The sequence below is a fragment of the Suricata suricatta genome, chromosome 14 (genome assembly GCF_006229205.1).
Source record: "Suricata suricatta isolate VVHF042 chromosome 14, meerkat_22Aug2017_6uvM2_HiC, whole genome shotgun sequence".
In the NCBI taxonomy this organism is placed as follows: Eukaryota; Metazoa; Chordata; class Mammalia; order Carnivora; family Herpestidae; genus Suricata; species Suricata suricatta.
The window spans coordinates 83,952,002-83,969,673 of record NC_043713.1 but is presented as its reverse complement, the minus strand read 5'-3'; the positions used below and the strand labels follow the sequence as shown (position 1 = coordinate 83,969,673).

The following is a 17,672-nucleotide window of genomic DNA, read 5'->3' as shown; positions in this document are numbered from 1 at the left end:
CGTCGTTAACTCGAAGATCGTTAAGTGGAACTACCCGTAAGGAGGGGCTGTCTGCACGGATGAAAATACTCAGCAGGACTGACTTCAAATCTCAATGTCAAGTGAATCGATGAATTCAAATTAAAGAGAATTTGCAACTGATTCAAATGGTGTTTGAAAACTTAAATTAACTCTAAATACCTTTACCAGACCTTTATTTAGAATTAGTCTGAAAGTAAAAAATTAGAATTATACCGTTCCCAAGGACAGGTGCAATCTCCTGATGGTAAAATATCGTAATTTATATTTTGTTATAAAAATATACAAAATACTACTTTTTACCTTCCCTTCACTCGGTATAAACCCTCTTGAAGGTCCAGTAACATCGGTAACATCAGCTCAGTCGGTTCCTAAGTTCAAATCACATCCTACTTTATCTTTGACAGTCACACCGGGTGTTAAGGCTCAGGGTACAGTTTTTCATTCCAACATACAACGATCATGATTGGTTTCATACAAGGAGAAGAAAATACACAAGTGAGTGAGCCACCTGCTGTACGTCATCCTACCCCATTTCCCCCAATTACTAAAACAAGACAAATTGTAGAAACGGTCCCCTACTCGCAGTTCTAGACAACATACAATACAAAACGTTTACATACTTTTAATCAAGCAGAATAAATGTGGATCTTTTGCTCATCCATCATTAAATTTTTTAAAAAAACTAGACTTAACTTCAGCTGTTGGAAAATATTATCTGACAGCTTTGAGTGACAAAATTATGCTGTATTTTTTTTCTAGTAAGCTGAAAAGGACTCAAGTAGCTAATATCATTTTCAACTCACTAGCCATTCAAAACCACTGCTCTCCCCCAACCCTCTATTTTTAAAAATAACTTGAACATAACTTATAGCATTAACTTATTATTTGCTCATCATAAAAACCAAAAGAAATTTGTGTATCTGAAACTGATAAGCATTACAAAATATTTAACATGAGGAAGAGGTATATCTTACAGAATTATTTGGCTACATCGTAAGGCAATCAATGAAGACGGGATTTTCCTATCGTAAATCTGACGGAAGTGCAGTTCTGTCACATAATTCTCCATAAATCTGAAAGCTTGTTTGGTGCGGCAATCGATCATGCCACGTCATCGCTGAACTTTGACGAAAGTCGTCTGAAGGAGAAAGGGACGAACTTGGTGCCTGCGCCGACGTAGAACTTGTTCTGAAATTCCACCCTAAGATAAAACGTTTCCGTGTATTAATGAAAGACTGTGAATAAAATTTCCCAGGTTCCTCGAAACAACATTTATAAGTAAGAAAAAAACCCAAAACCGCTTGTGCTGAAGCTGCTTCACTCCACACATGCTCTCGTGGCGCACGTTTTTACTTAAACGTAAGACACGCACACACACACACACACACACACACACACACACACACACACACGGCCCGCCCCAGTTCACCCTTCTCGGCGTGTAACGGAAACACTAACAGGTCGAGTATTCAGAAGCTCTCTCCCCACCTGGGTACCTTCACACCCAGACAAGCAATCTGACACACACTGTAAGCTGTTACAAAATACGTACGAATTTTATCTCATTTTACAATGAGGTAATCAGACCCCAAGTAAGTTCAAAGGATTAAATACGTGTAGTTATTAAGTGCCAGGATTTTGTGGGGTTATTTGTACACGTGGGGAGAGGGGCTCAGTATTTTTTAAATGGCACTTCCAAAGCTAAATTTCAAACTCACCAGTGGAGGCGTATGGCATGAAGAAATGCAGAAAGGCCTTCCATGACCAAAAGGATGAAAATCGTCAACACGGCGAAGAACGCGACAACCGGCAGCAGCAGCAGGACCCCGTAGGCCGTGTCCACCCGGAGGCCCACGCGCACCAGCATGGTCCACAGCACGTCAGACAGCTCTGCGGGGCACGCGGCGGTCACCCTCCGCTCACGTCCGCTGCCCCCTGCGCGCAGCCCGCGGGACTGGCGTTCCCTCGGACACTTCTGACTTCTCACCCACAACATACTCCACAGCCTACGGCACCAACGCGTACCCTGCTCTCGTGGGGGGTTCGCCAGCTCCCGACCACATCGAACACGGGGAAGCTACGGCAATGCCCGAGAAGCCAGGCGCCGGCCCCCGAGGACAGCGCCTGACGCAAGCTGGCGTCGGGCTGTCCCTGCACAACGCTGGCTCATGCAGGATCTAGAAGACGGTGACATGTCGCACCGTGCCCCTCTGGGCTCCCCGGGGCGCGGTGGGGCAGCCCGGCCCAGGGTTTGGGAGGCGCAGGTCTCAGCAAACACTCACGTGCGTGGGCCAGGCTGAGAGCCCAGAGCCGCAGGTAGGAAGCGGTGTTGGAGATGCAGCCCAGACAGTACTCGATGGAATGGATCACCTGGGTCATCAGTATCTCTCCGAAATTAAACTGAGGGAGATCACACAACGTGTGTCAGAGGCACCGAACTGCCCGCACGCGCCCACAGCCGCCAGGCCTGCCCGCTTCCCGTCCCTCGCTCCCCGTGAAAGAACCGGCCTCTGGGAGGCTGGGGGGGCGGGGGCGTGCAGGAGCGTGAGGAGCAGGGACTCGAAGACCTGAGCTCGACTCACTGCTCCACCACAGACCAGCTCTGTGACCGACACAGCATGCTGCCCCAGCCCCGCGGCCTCAGTTTCCCGTGTGTCACAGCACTCAGGCTGCCCAATGTGACTCTGGGGCTGGTCTCAGCAACCACAGAGTGCCCACTGAAACCAGAGACACTGACCGACCACAAGCCTGGAAGACTGAGTCAAGGTGCATGTCTGATGCATAATGCAGGCCCAACGTGGGGAGACCGTGAAAAGGGCCCCTGGCAGTGACAAGGCTGTAACAACACTGGGAAAGAGGACGCTAATGCTCTTTCCAGTTCTGCTTTCTGTTTTTTATGATCCTATAAATCATCCTAAATTAAAACACAAAATTACATAATTACAAAATGTTAACTGTAAGAAATTCTGTATGGTCCTTATAGGATGGCCCAATAAAGTTTCCAAGAAACTAAAGCAGGGCAGAGTAGCGGAAACGGCTCTGTTCTGTCTGCCCAGGACTGTGCCTCCCTTCTTTGGGGGGACCTGCTTCTTCCACCATGCACCCCATACCCCAGCCCCAGCCGTCACGGGCTGAACTGTGACCCCCTCCAAACTCATGTACTGAAGGCCTAACCCCCAATGTGACTGTGCTTGGAGGCAGGGCCCTTTTAAGGAATAATTAGGGTTAAAAGAGGTCATGAGGGTGGTGGGTGTTCTTGGAGGAAGCGATGCGTGCCCACGGGGGCAAGGCCCTGTGATGACACGCGGACAAGGCAGCGCCCCCACAAGCCAAGAAGGAGGCCGGGGAGGACCCAGTCCTGCAACGTCCTGAACTTGGGCTTCTAGTAGTAATTGTCTGTTGTTGAAGACCCCGTCTGTGGTCTGGCTGTCCGTGTGGACTAGAGCGGCTGTTGGTCTGGCTGTCCGTGTGGACTAGAGTGGATGTCAGAACACGGATGACAAGGGACTCCAGCCAGGCAAACTCCTGGGGATTCTTCCTAATCTAGCAATCAGCCAAGAGCACTTTTCTCTCTGGCTGAAAGACTGAACAACATAAGCTTCGGGCTGTCTGTGGCCACGGTCCCCCAATTGTGGGGCCAACTGGCTTCAGAATATAAAGCAAACTTGCAAAAAAAAAAAAAAAAACAAACCAACTCAGACTTCTTGGACTTGGAGACCCAGAAACCAACCATCCTGAGGCCAACTCTGCCCCTGTCCTGTCGTGTGTGAGCCAGAAGCTTCCCGGTGAAGCTGGAGTAAATCAGGGCTCCTTCTTACAACCACGAAGTTCTGACCAAGATGAGAATCTTCGGAAAGCAAAGCTCATGGCACCTTAAGTCACTTAATGTGACAGGGAACAATATCAACACCATAAATGCCACTGTAAAACTGAAACAACAAAATGGCAAAAGCCAAAACCCTGATGACCAACAGATGATCAAAACAGCATTTGGGAAACAGGTGTTTTGAGTCTGGGGGTTTTTTGTTGTTGTTTGTTTTTTTTGCTTTTTTAAGTACACTCTATGCCCAACATGGGGCCTGGACTCATGACCTCAAGGTCAAGGGTCGCACACCCCACCGACCGAGCCGGCCGGGCGCCCCGAGAGCCTGCTCATCGTGTGTTACCGACAGTAGCAGAGAAGGTTACCTCGTCACACATCACTTCTCTATATCCGTCGTCTGTTCGGTTATTTCCCTCTTCTACGTCCTGGCTCCCCAGCAGAGAAACCTCTTCCTCGCTGTCTTTCCTTACGAGCGTGTAACCACTCTAACAACGACCAGAAGAACAGAGTCATTGCCTTTAAAATCGCAAGGACCCGACCAACCCAAAGTCCGAGCCCTTCCATTTCTCTTAATGATTCAGCCCTTCGAGAGTAACAAAGCTGTGTATGAGAATGACAGCCTCATACCTGTCAGGACGGCTATTATCTAAAAAAGTAACAATAACAAGTATGGACTAGAGCCCTTTGTGTCCTGTTGGCAGGAATGTAAAATGGCGCAGCCACTGTGGAGAGCAGCGTGGTGGGGCCTCACAAGATCAGACACAGAATGTGATCAAACAATTCCATTCCCGGGTACATACCCAAACCCTAAAAGGACTCGGGAAGATTTTTATACAGCATGCTGATAGCAACATTGTTCACAGTAACTGAAAGGTAGGGACAACTCAAGTATCCGCTGATGGATGATGAACTGATAAGCAAAATGTGATCTGGCCAATGCAATGGAATATTACTGAGCCTTAAAAAAGAAGGAATTCTGCTACAATCCGGAGGAACCCTAAGGCCATCATGCTCAGTGAAATAAGCCAGTCACAGAAGGACAAATACTGTGTGATTCCACGAAGAGAGGTGCTAGAGTCGTCAACCCCATAACAACACAAGTAGATGGCGGTTTTGAGAGGCTGCGGGAGGAGAGACAGAAGTCAGGGTTTCGTGGGGACAGTCTCTCTCTTCGGGAGGATGAAAAAGCTCTGGAGATGGATGGAGGTGACAGTATATTGTCACAATTCTTTCTAAAAAAATAAAATGAGAAGGTGGACACCCAGGAGCACAGTATAGGAAGAAACTTAAGAAAATGGTAGCCCTGGTTAGAAGCACATGATGGAATAGGGCGCTATTTCGGCATGTTCCACGTTTCCTATAATTGTTGTATTATTTACACTAAAGAACACTCTAAGGAAAAAAAAGCAAGCAGCAAGAAGGAACAAAAAGCGCCTTGCTGATGACAGCAGTGCGGCAGGACTGGGGTCCCCCCCCCGCCCCCCGCAGGCCTGGCTCATCCCTGCACGGCCTGCAGGCTCTGCAGCGGAGCAGGCCACACGGAGCTTCCGAATAAAGGAAGCCCGGTCTTTCCGTCAAGAGCCTGCGACCCTCTGAAAGGTGTCTTCTTTAGGTCTCTGTCCACCACTGCCGCCGACCCCGCGTCCACACCCCCTGCGTCCACACCCCTCCGACCCCGCGTCCGCCCCGCACTCACCCGGCTCACGCCCAAGCAGCCGCGCCCGTTGTGCAGCCACAGCAGGAAGAGCGGCTTCCCCAGGAAGAGGACGGGCACGGCCAGCGCCGTGACAGCCAGCAGCAGCCTCTGCACGTGCCCCTGTCGCACAGAAGAGGGGGCCCGTTAAAACGCAAGGACAAGGGGCCGGCCGGCTGGTGCGCGGGCCGCGGAAACACGGCCAAGGTGGGTGCGAGCCCAGGGCGTCGGCCGGCCGGTCTCTTCCTCAACTCATAGCTGAATTCTGGCCGACAGAGCGGCCAAACAACACCTTGTCCAGATCCCAGATCAGTTAGGAATGCCTCAGAACATTCTAGACAGAGTCAAACCCCAGCTCGTCACTTCCTGAAAACACTGAAAGAGGGCGAATACAAACACAGGCTAGACATTTTTTTATATTCTTTTTTTTTTTTAACATTATAAAGATTACTTGAGGGACCTGAGTAGGGAGTAAGTAGATTCACTTCTACACAAGAAAAATACTAAAAATCATTCACAACAAACCTAACAACTTTTTCTTCAAAACTAGGGATATTTAAGGGCGCCTGGGTGGCTCCGTCGGTTGAGCGGCTAACTCCTGATCTCGGCTCAGGTCACGATCTCATAGTTGGGGAGTTCAAGCCCTGTGTCAGGCTCTGTGTTTGGGATTCTCTGTCTCCCTCTCTGTCCGCCCCTCCCCTGCTCATGCTCTCTCGCTCACTCTTTCTCTAAAATAAATAAACATTTTTTTTAAGTAGGGATATGTACTATTACCTAAAAGGAAATCGAGAGCAAAGCGTGTTCGCACGCCCCCGCCGATCCTTCCTCCGCGGCCACCCCACGTCACACGCACACCCTGAGCCGCGTGCACCACGCGCGTATGAGCCAGCGGCAGGCGTGCGTTAGCATCTCGCACCCCACCACCAACACAAACCGCCGCCACCCCGCCCCGAAATGCTGAGCAAAGTGGCAGCCGAGGGCAGAGTCCGAGCAGAAGTCGTGAGCTGTGTGGTCAAGCAGGCCGGGGTAAGATCTGGGCAGCTGAGCAACCAGGCCCGCCCTGCGCCACTGGGGTGACAGCACCGACCTCGAGGGCTTGTGAGCTGAGAAAGAATGACCACGAGAGCACCTGCCCGGCACGCGGGCATGTTCAACAAAGGCAGCTCCCTGCACTGGGCTTTCTGACCACGGCACCTGAGGGCCGCTGAACTTCCTTTTATGTCTTTCTCTCATCATCTGTGTCATCCTACAGAGCTCAACAAAATAACCATGAAATCTAATTTAAAAATCTCAAACGGGAAACATAAATAACCGTTGAAACTCAAATGGTTCAAGAAGGACGTACGTGTGCAGCTCACAACGAAGCCCACGGTTCTAGGAGCTGAGCTTCAAATCGGACGTATAGTTAACGTAGTTGTCCATGGAATGCGGAAAAGACAACTAAGTGCCCCATTTGCAGGGTCAACAAAATTAAACAAACAAAAACACCCTATAGCTCAGGGGACCACAGGTGAGGACAGTGCTGACTGAGAAGATCTCACAGACGCTCTGAACACGACACGCAAGGTCTCACAGCTGCGTCCTTCTGGGGGGACTGCGACATGACACCGCACAGGGAGCCTCAACCTAGTCACAACACAAGCTCACGTTTACTGAGCACCCGTAGGTGCCAGGTACGTATTAACTCTGTGCTACAAACTGGGTCCTGTTTTTATTCCCATTTTACAGATGAGAAAACTAAGGCATGGAGGAGTCCAGTTATGTGTTCAGAGCTCCAGTACACAGCAGTGACAGAACTAGGATTGCAAGCAGGGCAGTTACCCCTGAACCCACATCCTGCCACCGTGGATGCAGCGGGCGTTACGCAAACGCACATTCTAGAAAAGCCAGTTTGGGGGAGGGCCGACGTGCTGTGGGGTCCAGATGCCGGTTCTGGGTGCCCTGACTTAGTCAGATTGATTTCAAGCAACTAGAAAACAGATGGGCTGGGGTGGGCGGGATCTGCCAGTCCTCAGAAGCCTTCCAGCACACGCACTTTCTTTCCCAGAGTTTTACTGAGTGGAGTTTCCCAGCCCCCAGCACAGTGTTCAGGGTGACAGAACCTGTGACAACATGTAAGAAGACACCGGAAAGCCCCTCCGGGCCCAGGGGTCCTGCGGAGAGCACCTCCAGTCATCTGCTGTTTACGACAGAAAGGCGGCCCTGAAGAGGGCTTCCCGTGAGCTCACAGGGGTGGGGAAGAACGTGACCCACCTGCCCTGAGTAGAGACCATTTGCCTCACTGGCCGGGAATAAAAACATGTTGATAAATTCAATCAGAATACTGGGGGCGACTCTGGAGGTTTCTGCTGAATAAACCAGCCACTTATAGACGATCATAAATATAAGGTATCCAAAGATGCACAGCATGAAGAGAAGTTCCGGGATGGAAACCAAATAAATGTTGAAGTTCTTCCGGAAATGCCTAGGGGAAAAAACAAAACAAAAAAGGAATCGATCCAACCATGAGCCTGGACTGAGATAAAGAATGAAGAGAAAACTGCTCTTAAATTCTTTGTGACGAGGCCTCTCCCGCCAGGACATCCTTTGTCCTAGAACTCATAGTACTGATTCAGATCCGTCCATGAAGACGACGGACGTGAGCACAGTGAAAACGCGAGGGCTTCGCTACTACATCCAGTTAGAGGAACGAGACGCAGCCTCGTCCTCTTGATATGCTGGCTCTAGGAAAGGAGCAAAAACTGTCTAACTTATAATGAAAACAAGAGCAGGACAAAAATTACTTCTGGAAACAAATCTGAACATACATGCCGCACGCCGCCCTCCCTCGAATGGAAAACTCCATGCGAGCAAAACCCGTCTTCAGCGCCACTCAGCCCCTGGAGCCTAGAACAGCGCCCGGCGTGTCCTCTCTGCTCAATAAACAGCTGCTACATAAATGTGTCCCTGCAAGGTCCAAGCCCTGTGTAATCACAGGAGAACGAAACACTCCATTCCAGCACACTGGCTGCCTTCAAGGCCCATGCGGTCCACCCTCAAGAAGCCCAGGTTAAGAATACCAAACTTGGCTCATAAATACTACTTAAAAAAGAAATCTGGGGGCGCCAGGGTGTCATCGGTTGGGCATCCGACTTCGGCTCAGGTCATGATCTCACTGTTTGTGGGTTCGAGCCCCGCGTCGGGCTCTGTGCTGACAGCTCAGAGCCTGGAGCCTGCTTCGGATTCTGTGTCTCCCTCTCTCTCTGCCCCTTCCCCGCTTGCACTCTGTCTCTCTCTCACAAAGATAAATATTCCAAAAAAATTTTTTACATCTGTACTTACAAGTGGTTAAATATTCCCAGAATGACTCCAAAGGTCATGTGAATAATTCCTAAAATCACAGACATTTTCATTTTGAAAGAGTTTAGGAAAGTGAGGCGATTTGTGGCCAAGTTCCAAATCTGAAGACAAAACAAAACAAGACATCTTTAACTTCCTTCAGCTGCTTCAAGACAGACAGGTGACATCGGGCATCTGAAGGCGGCTCTAGCTTTAGGAAGAAAGCAGCATTCAGACTTTCTCCTCGACTCCTGTGATCTGAGAGCCATGATTTCCTAAAGCCAGGACCAGACTGTTAACCAACAATCCCGTCTCTAATGTGAAATTACAAGGCTGCCAAGCGAAACCACACCGTGTTTAGGGATGCGGCCTGTGAGCAGTTCTGAGAGGAAGAGCGGGGAATGTGTCCCACGGAGTCAGGGGAGCGGCCAGTCCCCTCTCGGGACAGCCGGTGCCCCTAGGGGCGCGTTCCCGGTCCGGGGGTAGCTCACCCTGGGCGGGGGCCGTACAACTATGTGTGTTAGAACTTCACAGACAGGTTTTACACATCCTTGTGCGCGTGACTGATAATCAAGTTTAACAGGAAGGAAGGGAGGAAGCATGAGTGCTGGTAAAACCCAGGGCACCCGGGCCAAAGCCCCGGGGCTCCCTGACCAGCCCCTCCAGGTCCCCAGTGCCTCTCTCTCTGAAAATTTTCTACAGTCCCTCACTTAGGGGGATTAGGAAAAGGGGAACAGGGCCTGTTTGTTCTTCTTAAGTGAGAAGATTTTAGAAAGAGGTATTGAGGCTGACTTCAGCTTGACAGCCTGTCCCCCTGGGAGAAGTCCACTGCCGGCGGCCTCCCCGGGGACGCGGGGGCGGGAGCGGAGGGAAGCCAGCCACAGCCCCACACTCCGCCAACGACATGGTAAGTCTATCTTTGATCACTAAGCCTACAGCGACCGGGTACAGCATGATCTTTTAGACAAAAAAAGGGGAGAATAAGAAGATATATTTGGATGTTCATAACGAAACTTGGCAGGAGACACTAACTAGAAACTGCCTCCAGCAGTTCCCGGGTCAGGGGAAACTGAGGAACCAAGGACCGAGCAGAGGAGACCTCCGAGGAGCTGCACCTGGCAAATGCACATGGATCTATTTTTGAACCAGATGAATGTGGTGCCAATTTTCAAAATTAAATTAGAGCGAAAAGAGGCAGTGCCGTGCCCCAGTCTCCTCCTCCCCCTGAACTTTCCTCCTTGGAGCGCTTATTCAGAAACGTTTCTCTCCTCAGAGCAAGAGCACACATTACTAGAAATCTGGCTCCAAAATGCTGTGCCTTGAAGATACTGTTATGAAAGCTTCTTCAAGTTTCCAGCTACATGAAGACGTAAAGCAACAACGTTGAATTATACACAGGACATTTCGAGCTGAGAGCGAACAGCCCCGCGAGGGGGCACGGGCTTGGAGCGCTCCGGTGAAGGCGCGCTGGACCCTCCTCTTCAGTTTCTTCATTTCGGGGCACAATTAGAGCTCATGCCCCCAGACCAACTTTGAGTAGGTTTCCAAGCCCCTCTTTCCAGGGTGAGATTCTCCCGAAAGACGGCCAACCGTCCAGGGAAACAGTCCTTCAGCCCGGCAGGAGCCTGCTGAGGGCCTGGGGACCTGGTGGGGCCTGGTGGGTCTGGGGGGGCCTGGGGGGACCTGGAGGGGGCATGGGGGAGGCTGGGGGAGCCTGATGGGGGCCTGGCAGGATTTGGCAGGAGCGTGCAGGGGCCTGGGGGGGCCTGGCGGGAGCGTGAGGGGGGCGCTGGAGGGAGCCCGGTGAGGCCTGCCCGCGGAGCCCCGTGGGGCATGGGGTGAGGGATGGCAGTCCCGGCCCCTGCAGCTGCGTCTTTCTCTCTCTTCTCCGAACACTTCCTATTTCAAATAACTACCTCAATAAGCACCCCAATAACCTTAGGCTCCCTTTCAGCTCTAAAATTCTGTATTCTTTCTTTCTAGATCACAGGGTAAGAAAATAATTCCCGCATACGAAGAAGAAATGGAGGAAGCGGCCTCCACTTAAAGGCTCCTGAAGTGTCATCTCTCCCTCAAGGTCAGGAGCCCTGACAGTGCACCCCCACCCCCTCGCTGGACTCCTGCCATGCGGGGGCTGAGCCCAGCTTCCCAGACAGACGGCTCAGCCTCATCTCTACGCCAGCCTCACTGGGGCTCACCTGGGCCACGGCCGCCCTGGCAGAAGCCCCCGGGGCACCTTCCCCACCGCGTGCAGCCCGGGCACGCTCTTAGGAAGCACTCGGACACTTAAAGCCAAGCGGCCCCACAGAGGACGCCGAGGGCACGGCGAGGAGCGAGGGCACTCACGGGATCGATGCCGAGAGGATACGGGCCTTGGAACACCCCAGGAACGCTTGGGTCCAGCTGCAGAACCCTGTTGTGCCGGACGATGCTGTCGCTGGAACAAAAGGCAGAGTGAGCCGGCTGGCCAAGCGGAGGCCAGAGGAACCTCGGGGACGCGCGGTCCTACCTAAGCCACGGCCGGGACACACTTACTTCCAGAGCGCCATCCTCCCCTGCTCCGCCGGGCTGTGGCGGGAGCTGTACATGGCCGCCACGCTCCACCCAGAGCCGAACAGGTTGACCGACTTTGAGAAGCAGTCGTTGTAGACGAGGCCCGTGTACACGGAGAACAGCCCCATCAGCAGGAGGATGTACCGGCCGTTGAAAAACATGCGCATGATCTGTGAGGAGCAGAGCACGTGAGCAGAGCGGGACCCCACGGGCCTGGGCTGCTCAGGGGGGCTTCGCAGAGGGCTGCTGTGGGGGACGTCCCCGTCACAGAGGCCACAGGCCCGCACCCCTGATGGCTCCGTCCCCCAGTGACGCTCACTGCCCAAAACTGACGTTTAAGACCATCCCCGCTAACGCCCCGCCAGACGGAAGGAGCTGGAGTGTTTCTGGTCTTACCTCTTGTGACTGATTTAATCTGGGGTGGTTTTCGTTCAACACGAGCAAGAGGGCAAACAGGAACATCACGAAGCCGTGTCCGAAGTCTCCGAACATGACGGCGAACAGAAAGGGGAAGGTGATGATGGTGAAGAGAGCTGCGGGAGAGAAGGCGCCTGACTCACCGGAGGCGGGAAATCCTAGTTAATTCCAGCACCCGACCTCCTCCAGAACTCTCACGAGAGAACGGGCAGGTTACAAGGAGCCCTTCACACTCAGGAGGATGACACAACAGAAGCAGGGAGCCCACTCCCCCACGCCTGTCACAGCGGCGGCAGCGGCGCCCGAGGCAGGAGGACAAGGCCACACTCCCCACCTGGGTTCACTTCCCTGTAGCTCCCGACTCCGTAGGCGTCCACAATGTTCTGGAAGCCCTCGGTGAACTTGTTGGTGCGGATGAGCGTCGGGGGGGTTTCTTTTGTCGGGATCGTGTTCATGAACGAGGGGAGGGCGGCCCCGCTCTCTCTCTTTCAGGTACAAAGAAAGGAAGGGAAGATAAGCATTCGAGGGCCCATCCCATGACCACCGGCTCGGACCGCCCCGGAGGCTCACGCATGGCGGGGGTGACAGCAGGAGTCGGGGGCGGCGCCAGGGGGCTGTGGTCCCGCGGACCCGCGGAAGAGTATGGTGGCCGGGCCGCAAGGGTGGCATAGAGGACAGAGGGGCTGGGCATGACCGGGACGGGCGGGTAATGCGGTCTCAGAGTCACGACCGTAAAGCTGAAATTTAATACTTGTCTCTTAAAAACATTCACGGGGAGGGGCGCCTGGTGGCTCAGTTGGTCAAGTGGCCGACTTTGGCTCAGGTCATGATCTCACGGTTTGTGGGTTCGAGCCCCGCGTCGGGCTCTGTGCTGCCAGCTCGGAGCCTGGAGCTGCTTCAGAGTCTGTGTCTCCCTCTCTCTCTGCCCCTCCCCTGCTCATGATGCCTCCCTCTCAATAAATAAAACATTAAAAAAAATTTTTTTAAACATTCAAGAGGAATCTGCAGACAACTACAGTATCTAATAAAATTAAAAAAATAGACTAGAATGAAATAAAATGTCAACATTAGTACAGGAAAGTCATTTATATCGCTTTTTCCTTCAGTATTTACAATTCTTCAGAAATGCATTATATATTGATTTATAACGGGAGACAAACCTTTTTAAATGAAGAAAAGTAAAACAGGTAACAGTAAACCAGAAAAGTAGATTTTCCAGCCAAATTCTATTTCTTACCGCGCTTGCAGGTAAGGGGGTCTGGGCACGTTCCAAGCGGCGGCACAGCTTTGGGTCTCCCAAACCCCCCGCGCGGACAGGGCAACCAGAGGGCACAACCAGAGTCCCACATGCAACACGTGTAGCAGACTATGTCCCCATAGGCCACAAAATGCCAATGGGTGGGGACGGCCCGAGCACAGCCCTTGCAGGGTGACAGCCTCCAGACCGGAGGCAGCGAGGGCAGGAGTGGCGCGCTCACGAGACCCGAGGAGGAAGAACATCCCAGATGAGCGAATGCGTTTCCAGGGACGCACAGAAAGCACGGCGGCCGCCCCAAGGAAGCGGCTGTGACTGGGAGGGGTTCTGGTCCCGGGACCGGGAGGGTGAGGGCGAGGGGTCCGCGTCAGCGCGGTCTGCGGGGCCACGGCCGTCCAGCCCCCCGAGCTCGCAGACCAGGCCGGCCAGGCCACCTCCTGCCACGGGCCGCCACGGCCAGGAGGCCAGAGAACAAAATCGAAGTCAAACTGCGCAGGACAGAACAAAAGAGATAGGGAAAGAGGCGGCCCAGACAAAAGAGGGAGAGAAGAAACCTCGGATCCAGGAGCTCAAGGGTATTAAAGAAAAAAACTCTGTGAACTCAGGGAAGCAATCCTGAAACTGCCCCCTTTTAGAAGTCCCATGAGTATCTTTTTTTTTTAAGTTTATTTCTGTGTTTTGAGAAGAAGACAGACAGAAAGTACAGGGGAGGGGAAGAACGAGAGAGTGAATCCCAAGCAGACTCCACGCTGTCAGTGCAGAGCCCAATGAGGGCTTAATCCCAGGAACCGTGAGACCAGGACCCGAGCTGAGAACGAAGAGTCGGACGCCTAACCGACTGAGCGCCCAGGCGCCCCTGCCTTCGCGTGTCTTAAACATATTCTGCAAAACTAATATACGTATAGATGATGTTCTTACATTATATGTAACACAGGGTTCCCTCTAGTATCTAAAGTATATATTCTTACACACGAATATGTATTACGTCTAATGCAGAATTTCCTTGAATGTTTAAAACACATTTCAGAAAACTAATTTCATTTAAAAGTGACCAATCAAAGGAAGGCTGCACGTCAGACCTTATATAAAGTTACAGTAAAAACAACTGAGCAGAACGACATTCCTCTGAACAACGAAAACACGCCGGAAAGACAGACTCGTAAAAGAGACGAAAATTTAACTTACTATTGCAAAGTGAGCCAAAAAATTACAAAAACAATACCTGATATGAAAAAGCCCCACAAATCAGAATAAGAGTCTGAAATGAAGTAACAGAACTCAGGAAAGAATTAGACATGAAAGACAAAACATGCAGAAACAAGACAAAACTAAAAGAAACTCCAGGTTGCTAGTAACTTGCACATAGTAACAGTGCTGCAAGAGAAACAGGCAAAAGGATGGACGCTTTTAAAAATCTAGTAGTAGTAAAAAAAGATGAAAAGGATTCCAGAAAAAGTGACGAACAGTGAAGATAAAAAGGTTTAACTTAAACCTAACAGCAGGTCCTGAAAGAGAAAACCAGAGCAAGAGGTTAGAACAAATACTAAAAACTACAGTGGAGAACTTTTCTGAAACTTTTCTGTGAACTACGTATGAAGAGACACTTTATCTCTGAGAACACCAACCCGAACAGCTGTACCAAGTCACAGCCTAGTACAATTATTGGTCTCTAAAGAAAGAAAAATCCTTCAGTGTGTAGACAAAAAAAAAAATTACCAAGACTTATAAGGAAAATTCTATTAATATCAGGCTGTTTTGTTGGCGACGCCACGCCAGGACAAAATGGAATCACATGCTTCAGACACCCAGGGAAAACAACAACACAAATGTTAGCTAAAGACTTTCCTTCCAAACAACGAGCTCCCGACCCCAAAGCCCGAAGGCGAACGCTGCTCCGAGGACGCAGGGAGCGCAGCCCCACAGCCCCTGCTCAGGACTCGGAGGGCACGCGGGGCAGCCCGAGGGACGCCCCCATCACACCCCCTCCCGCCGGCAGCCACGGGCATCATCTCGCCAGCAGCCAACCCTCAGGGACGTGGGACGCAGGGTGATCAGCTAGCTTCCGGCAATACTGGCAAATGCGGCCATTGGCTGGTTGTGTCCACGAAAGCCAGCCCTCTTCCAAGAAAAGTAAAAGTCCGTTTGTGCCATCAAAGAATCACGTGGTGAAACAGCGTGACTAACCAAAAAAACCGCATATGGAAACTGGTTTCCTTAGCTGTCACTTGAAATACGTAAACGTATTACTTCCAATGAAGAACTGAGCTTTGCTGCAGGAAACAACCCCTCACAGGAACACGGGAGACTGACCCTGCAGCCCGGGAGGGGGAAGCCTATTCCTCAAAGTCCAGAAGTCGTACTAGCAAAGTGGTAAATTCAACTGTGTTTAACCAAACGCTTCTGCAGGACCAAAGCGAGCCCCCAAACAAACACCAAAAGACCAGTAACAAGCCAGGGAAATACTGTTCTCAGGTCACACAGAGCCAGCAGAAACTAGCAAGAAAAAAAATCAACAACCCAGTAGAAATTGGACAAAGCAAAAGAACACAGAGCTCATAAAAAAAGGAAAGTTCAAATGACTCTTAAAAAAAAAAAAAGACTTTTTTTTTTAACGTTCATTTGTTTTTGAGAGAGAGAGAATATGAGTGGGGAGGGGCAGAGAGACAGGGAGACACAGAACCGGAAGCAGCTCCAGGCTCTGAGCTGTGAGCACAGAGCCCAACACAGGGCTCAAACTCCCGAACCATGAGATCACGACTTGAGTCAAAGTTGGCTGCTTAACCGACTGAGCCCCCAGGAGCCCCTGATAAAAGACTTTCAAGCTCATTCAAATGAAGAGAAATGCAGTCGCTGCTACCACGCATCAGCACGGACCCAGCACGTCCGTATCACCTGGGCATCTGTCCTCCGACAGATCTGTGCCTATGAGCCGCCACGGCCAGCGGCGGACGCTGCGGTGGTACTGGGCACGTGGCGCCCACACCACCTAGCCGAGCGGGGAGCCAGCTCACCCACGCGGCCATGGCACGGCCACACAGCAGAGGAGTAAAGGGCATAAAAAGGAGGGAGGTTCCGTTAGGTGAAAAAAACGGAAGGAATGACACACAACCTTCCGTGAGAGAAGACGCCCGTTCGTACGAGCTCACCCACGGTCAAGAAGCCCCAAAGACCCAGCAGAAAACCGCCCTTGTCTTCGAGGTGACCGGGGCGGAGGGGGCGCTGCACTGTGTCTCTTCTGTCATATGTAGGGTTTACTTCTAAGCACGTGACCAGAAGATCCAATGAAAGCCGCACACACGCACGCACACGCACGCCCTCGGCCGACGGGCTCTCCGGGGCTTCGGTCCAGGACATGACCCTCCGCCTCTCCCGGGCACACTGCGTCCCTTCTCGGCGTCCCCGGGGCAGCCCCGCGCCCTCCCCCCGGGGCCGGCCGCTTACCGACCCCTCCTCGAGCGCCCGGCGCAGCTCGTGCAGGTCGGCCTCGGGGCACCAGACCTCGGCGATGAGGCACTTGTTGGTCACGTCGAAGCTGCACATGTTCAGCATGTGGTAAATGGCTTTCATCTTCTTCACCTGGACGACGTGGCTGTAGACGGACTCGGCGGCCTTACACAGCACTTGCCTCAAGTAGTCCTCGGTTTTGTGGAGCACCTGCGAGGGGACAACCACGCCTCTCCCAGCTCCTGTCCCGGCAGCGGCCCCTCCCGGGCTCGTTCCGTCTCCTCCCGCCCCTGGGAGCCTCCCCGGACACGGCGCCCAGGGCCCAGGCAGCGGTGGGCGCTGCCATCTGGGAGCCAGCACGGCAGCCTGGCTCGGCCCACAGAGGTCCCGCCTCCCCGTTCCCAGCGAGAGTCCCCAACCCCACCCGTCACATTCGGGCCTGAAACCCCCTTTTGCTTAAGTGGGCGGAGTCCAGTCTTGGCGCCCAGCGCCCTGGCAGATGCAAGGAGGAATAGTAACTGACGTGGTGAAGGCAAAAGGCCAGCCTGTCCCCCGGGGTGACCGGAGGGCCTTCTCTAACGTTCCGCCATCACCGCCTCGACATCCCACAGGTGGCTCAAATAAAACTTCCACGAAGAGGAGCGAGCTGAGTCACCTTCCAATCTCCCAGAAACATCTGGATTTGTCCACAACCAAAAGCGTCCGGGTTTTACTTTGGAGGCAAGAGTCTCCAGTGTACTCACAGTGTAGAGATCCTGAATCCGGGTATTGAGCCCCTCCTGAATCTCCTTCCGCTCCTCCGCTGTATTCGGGTAGGGGTAAACGTGGCAGTGGTAACTAGGAGACAGAACGCAACGGTCTCACGCCCGTCGGGACCAGAAGGGGCGACAACACCAGAACCGAGTGCAGCGCACCACGCGGGCGCCTCGCCCTCCAAAGTGCAATAAAAGCAGGCGCCCAGGAGGAAAAGCTGCAGACGCAGGCAGCCGCCTCTGCTGGGGCCTTGACACGCAGACACTCGACAAACGTCTGCAGGATCCAACCCAGTTAGCGCACTCTCTCTCTGGTCCCTGCTCCCTTCCTGCCCCCGAGCATTCCTGGAGCTCCGCTCCCTGTTCCAACTTTCTGAAATCCCCCCCGACGGTTAC

The 17,672-nt window shown here is 52.5% G+C and overlaps 1 protein-coding gene across 1 annotated transcript in view; it reads right to left on the bottom strand.

The window, feature by feature from the left end:
- Nucleotides 1-166: 166 nt before the first annotated feature.
- The window catches only part of ATP6V0A2 (ATPase H+ transporting V0 subunit a2), a 66,651-nt gene continuing 49,145 nt past the window's right edge, over nucleotides 167-17,672 (bottom strand). Inside the window, exons 27-39 of the mRNA XM_029921628.1 lie at nucleotides 17,268-17,361; nucleotides 16,522-16,734; nucleotides 12,160-12,310; nucleotides 11,805-11,941; nucleotides 11,391-11,578; nucleotides 11,202-11,292; nucleotides 8,859-8,977; nucleotides 7,791-8,001; nucleotides 5,541-5,660; nucleotides 4,210-4,329; nucleotides 2,304-2,421; nucleotides 1,740-1,911; nucleotides 167-1,222 (exon numbers count right to left, since the gene is read on the bottom strand). Coding sequence (XP_029777488.1) covers nucleotides 1,123-1,222; nucleotides 1,740-1,911; nucleotides 2,304-2,421; nucleotides 4,210-4,329; nucleotides 5,541-5,660; nucleotides 7,791-8,001; nucleotides 8,859-8,977; nucleotides 11,202-11,292; nucleotides 11,391-11,578; nucleotides 11,805-11,941; nucleotides 12,160-12,310; nucleotides 16,522-16,734; nucleotides 17,268-17,361 — 1,834 coding nt within the window. The 3' untranslated portion in view covers nucleotides 167-1,122. The remainder of the gene's footprint in view (nucleotides 1,223-1,739; nucleotides 1,912-2,303; nucleotides 2,422-4,209; nucleotides 4,330-5,540; nucleotides 5,661-7,790; nucleotides 8,002-8,858; nucleotides 8,978-11,201; nucleotides 11,293-11,390; nucleotides 11,579-11,804; nucleotides 11,942-12,159; nucleotides 12,311-16,521; nucleotides 16,735-17,267; nucleotides 17,362-17,672) is intronic.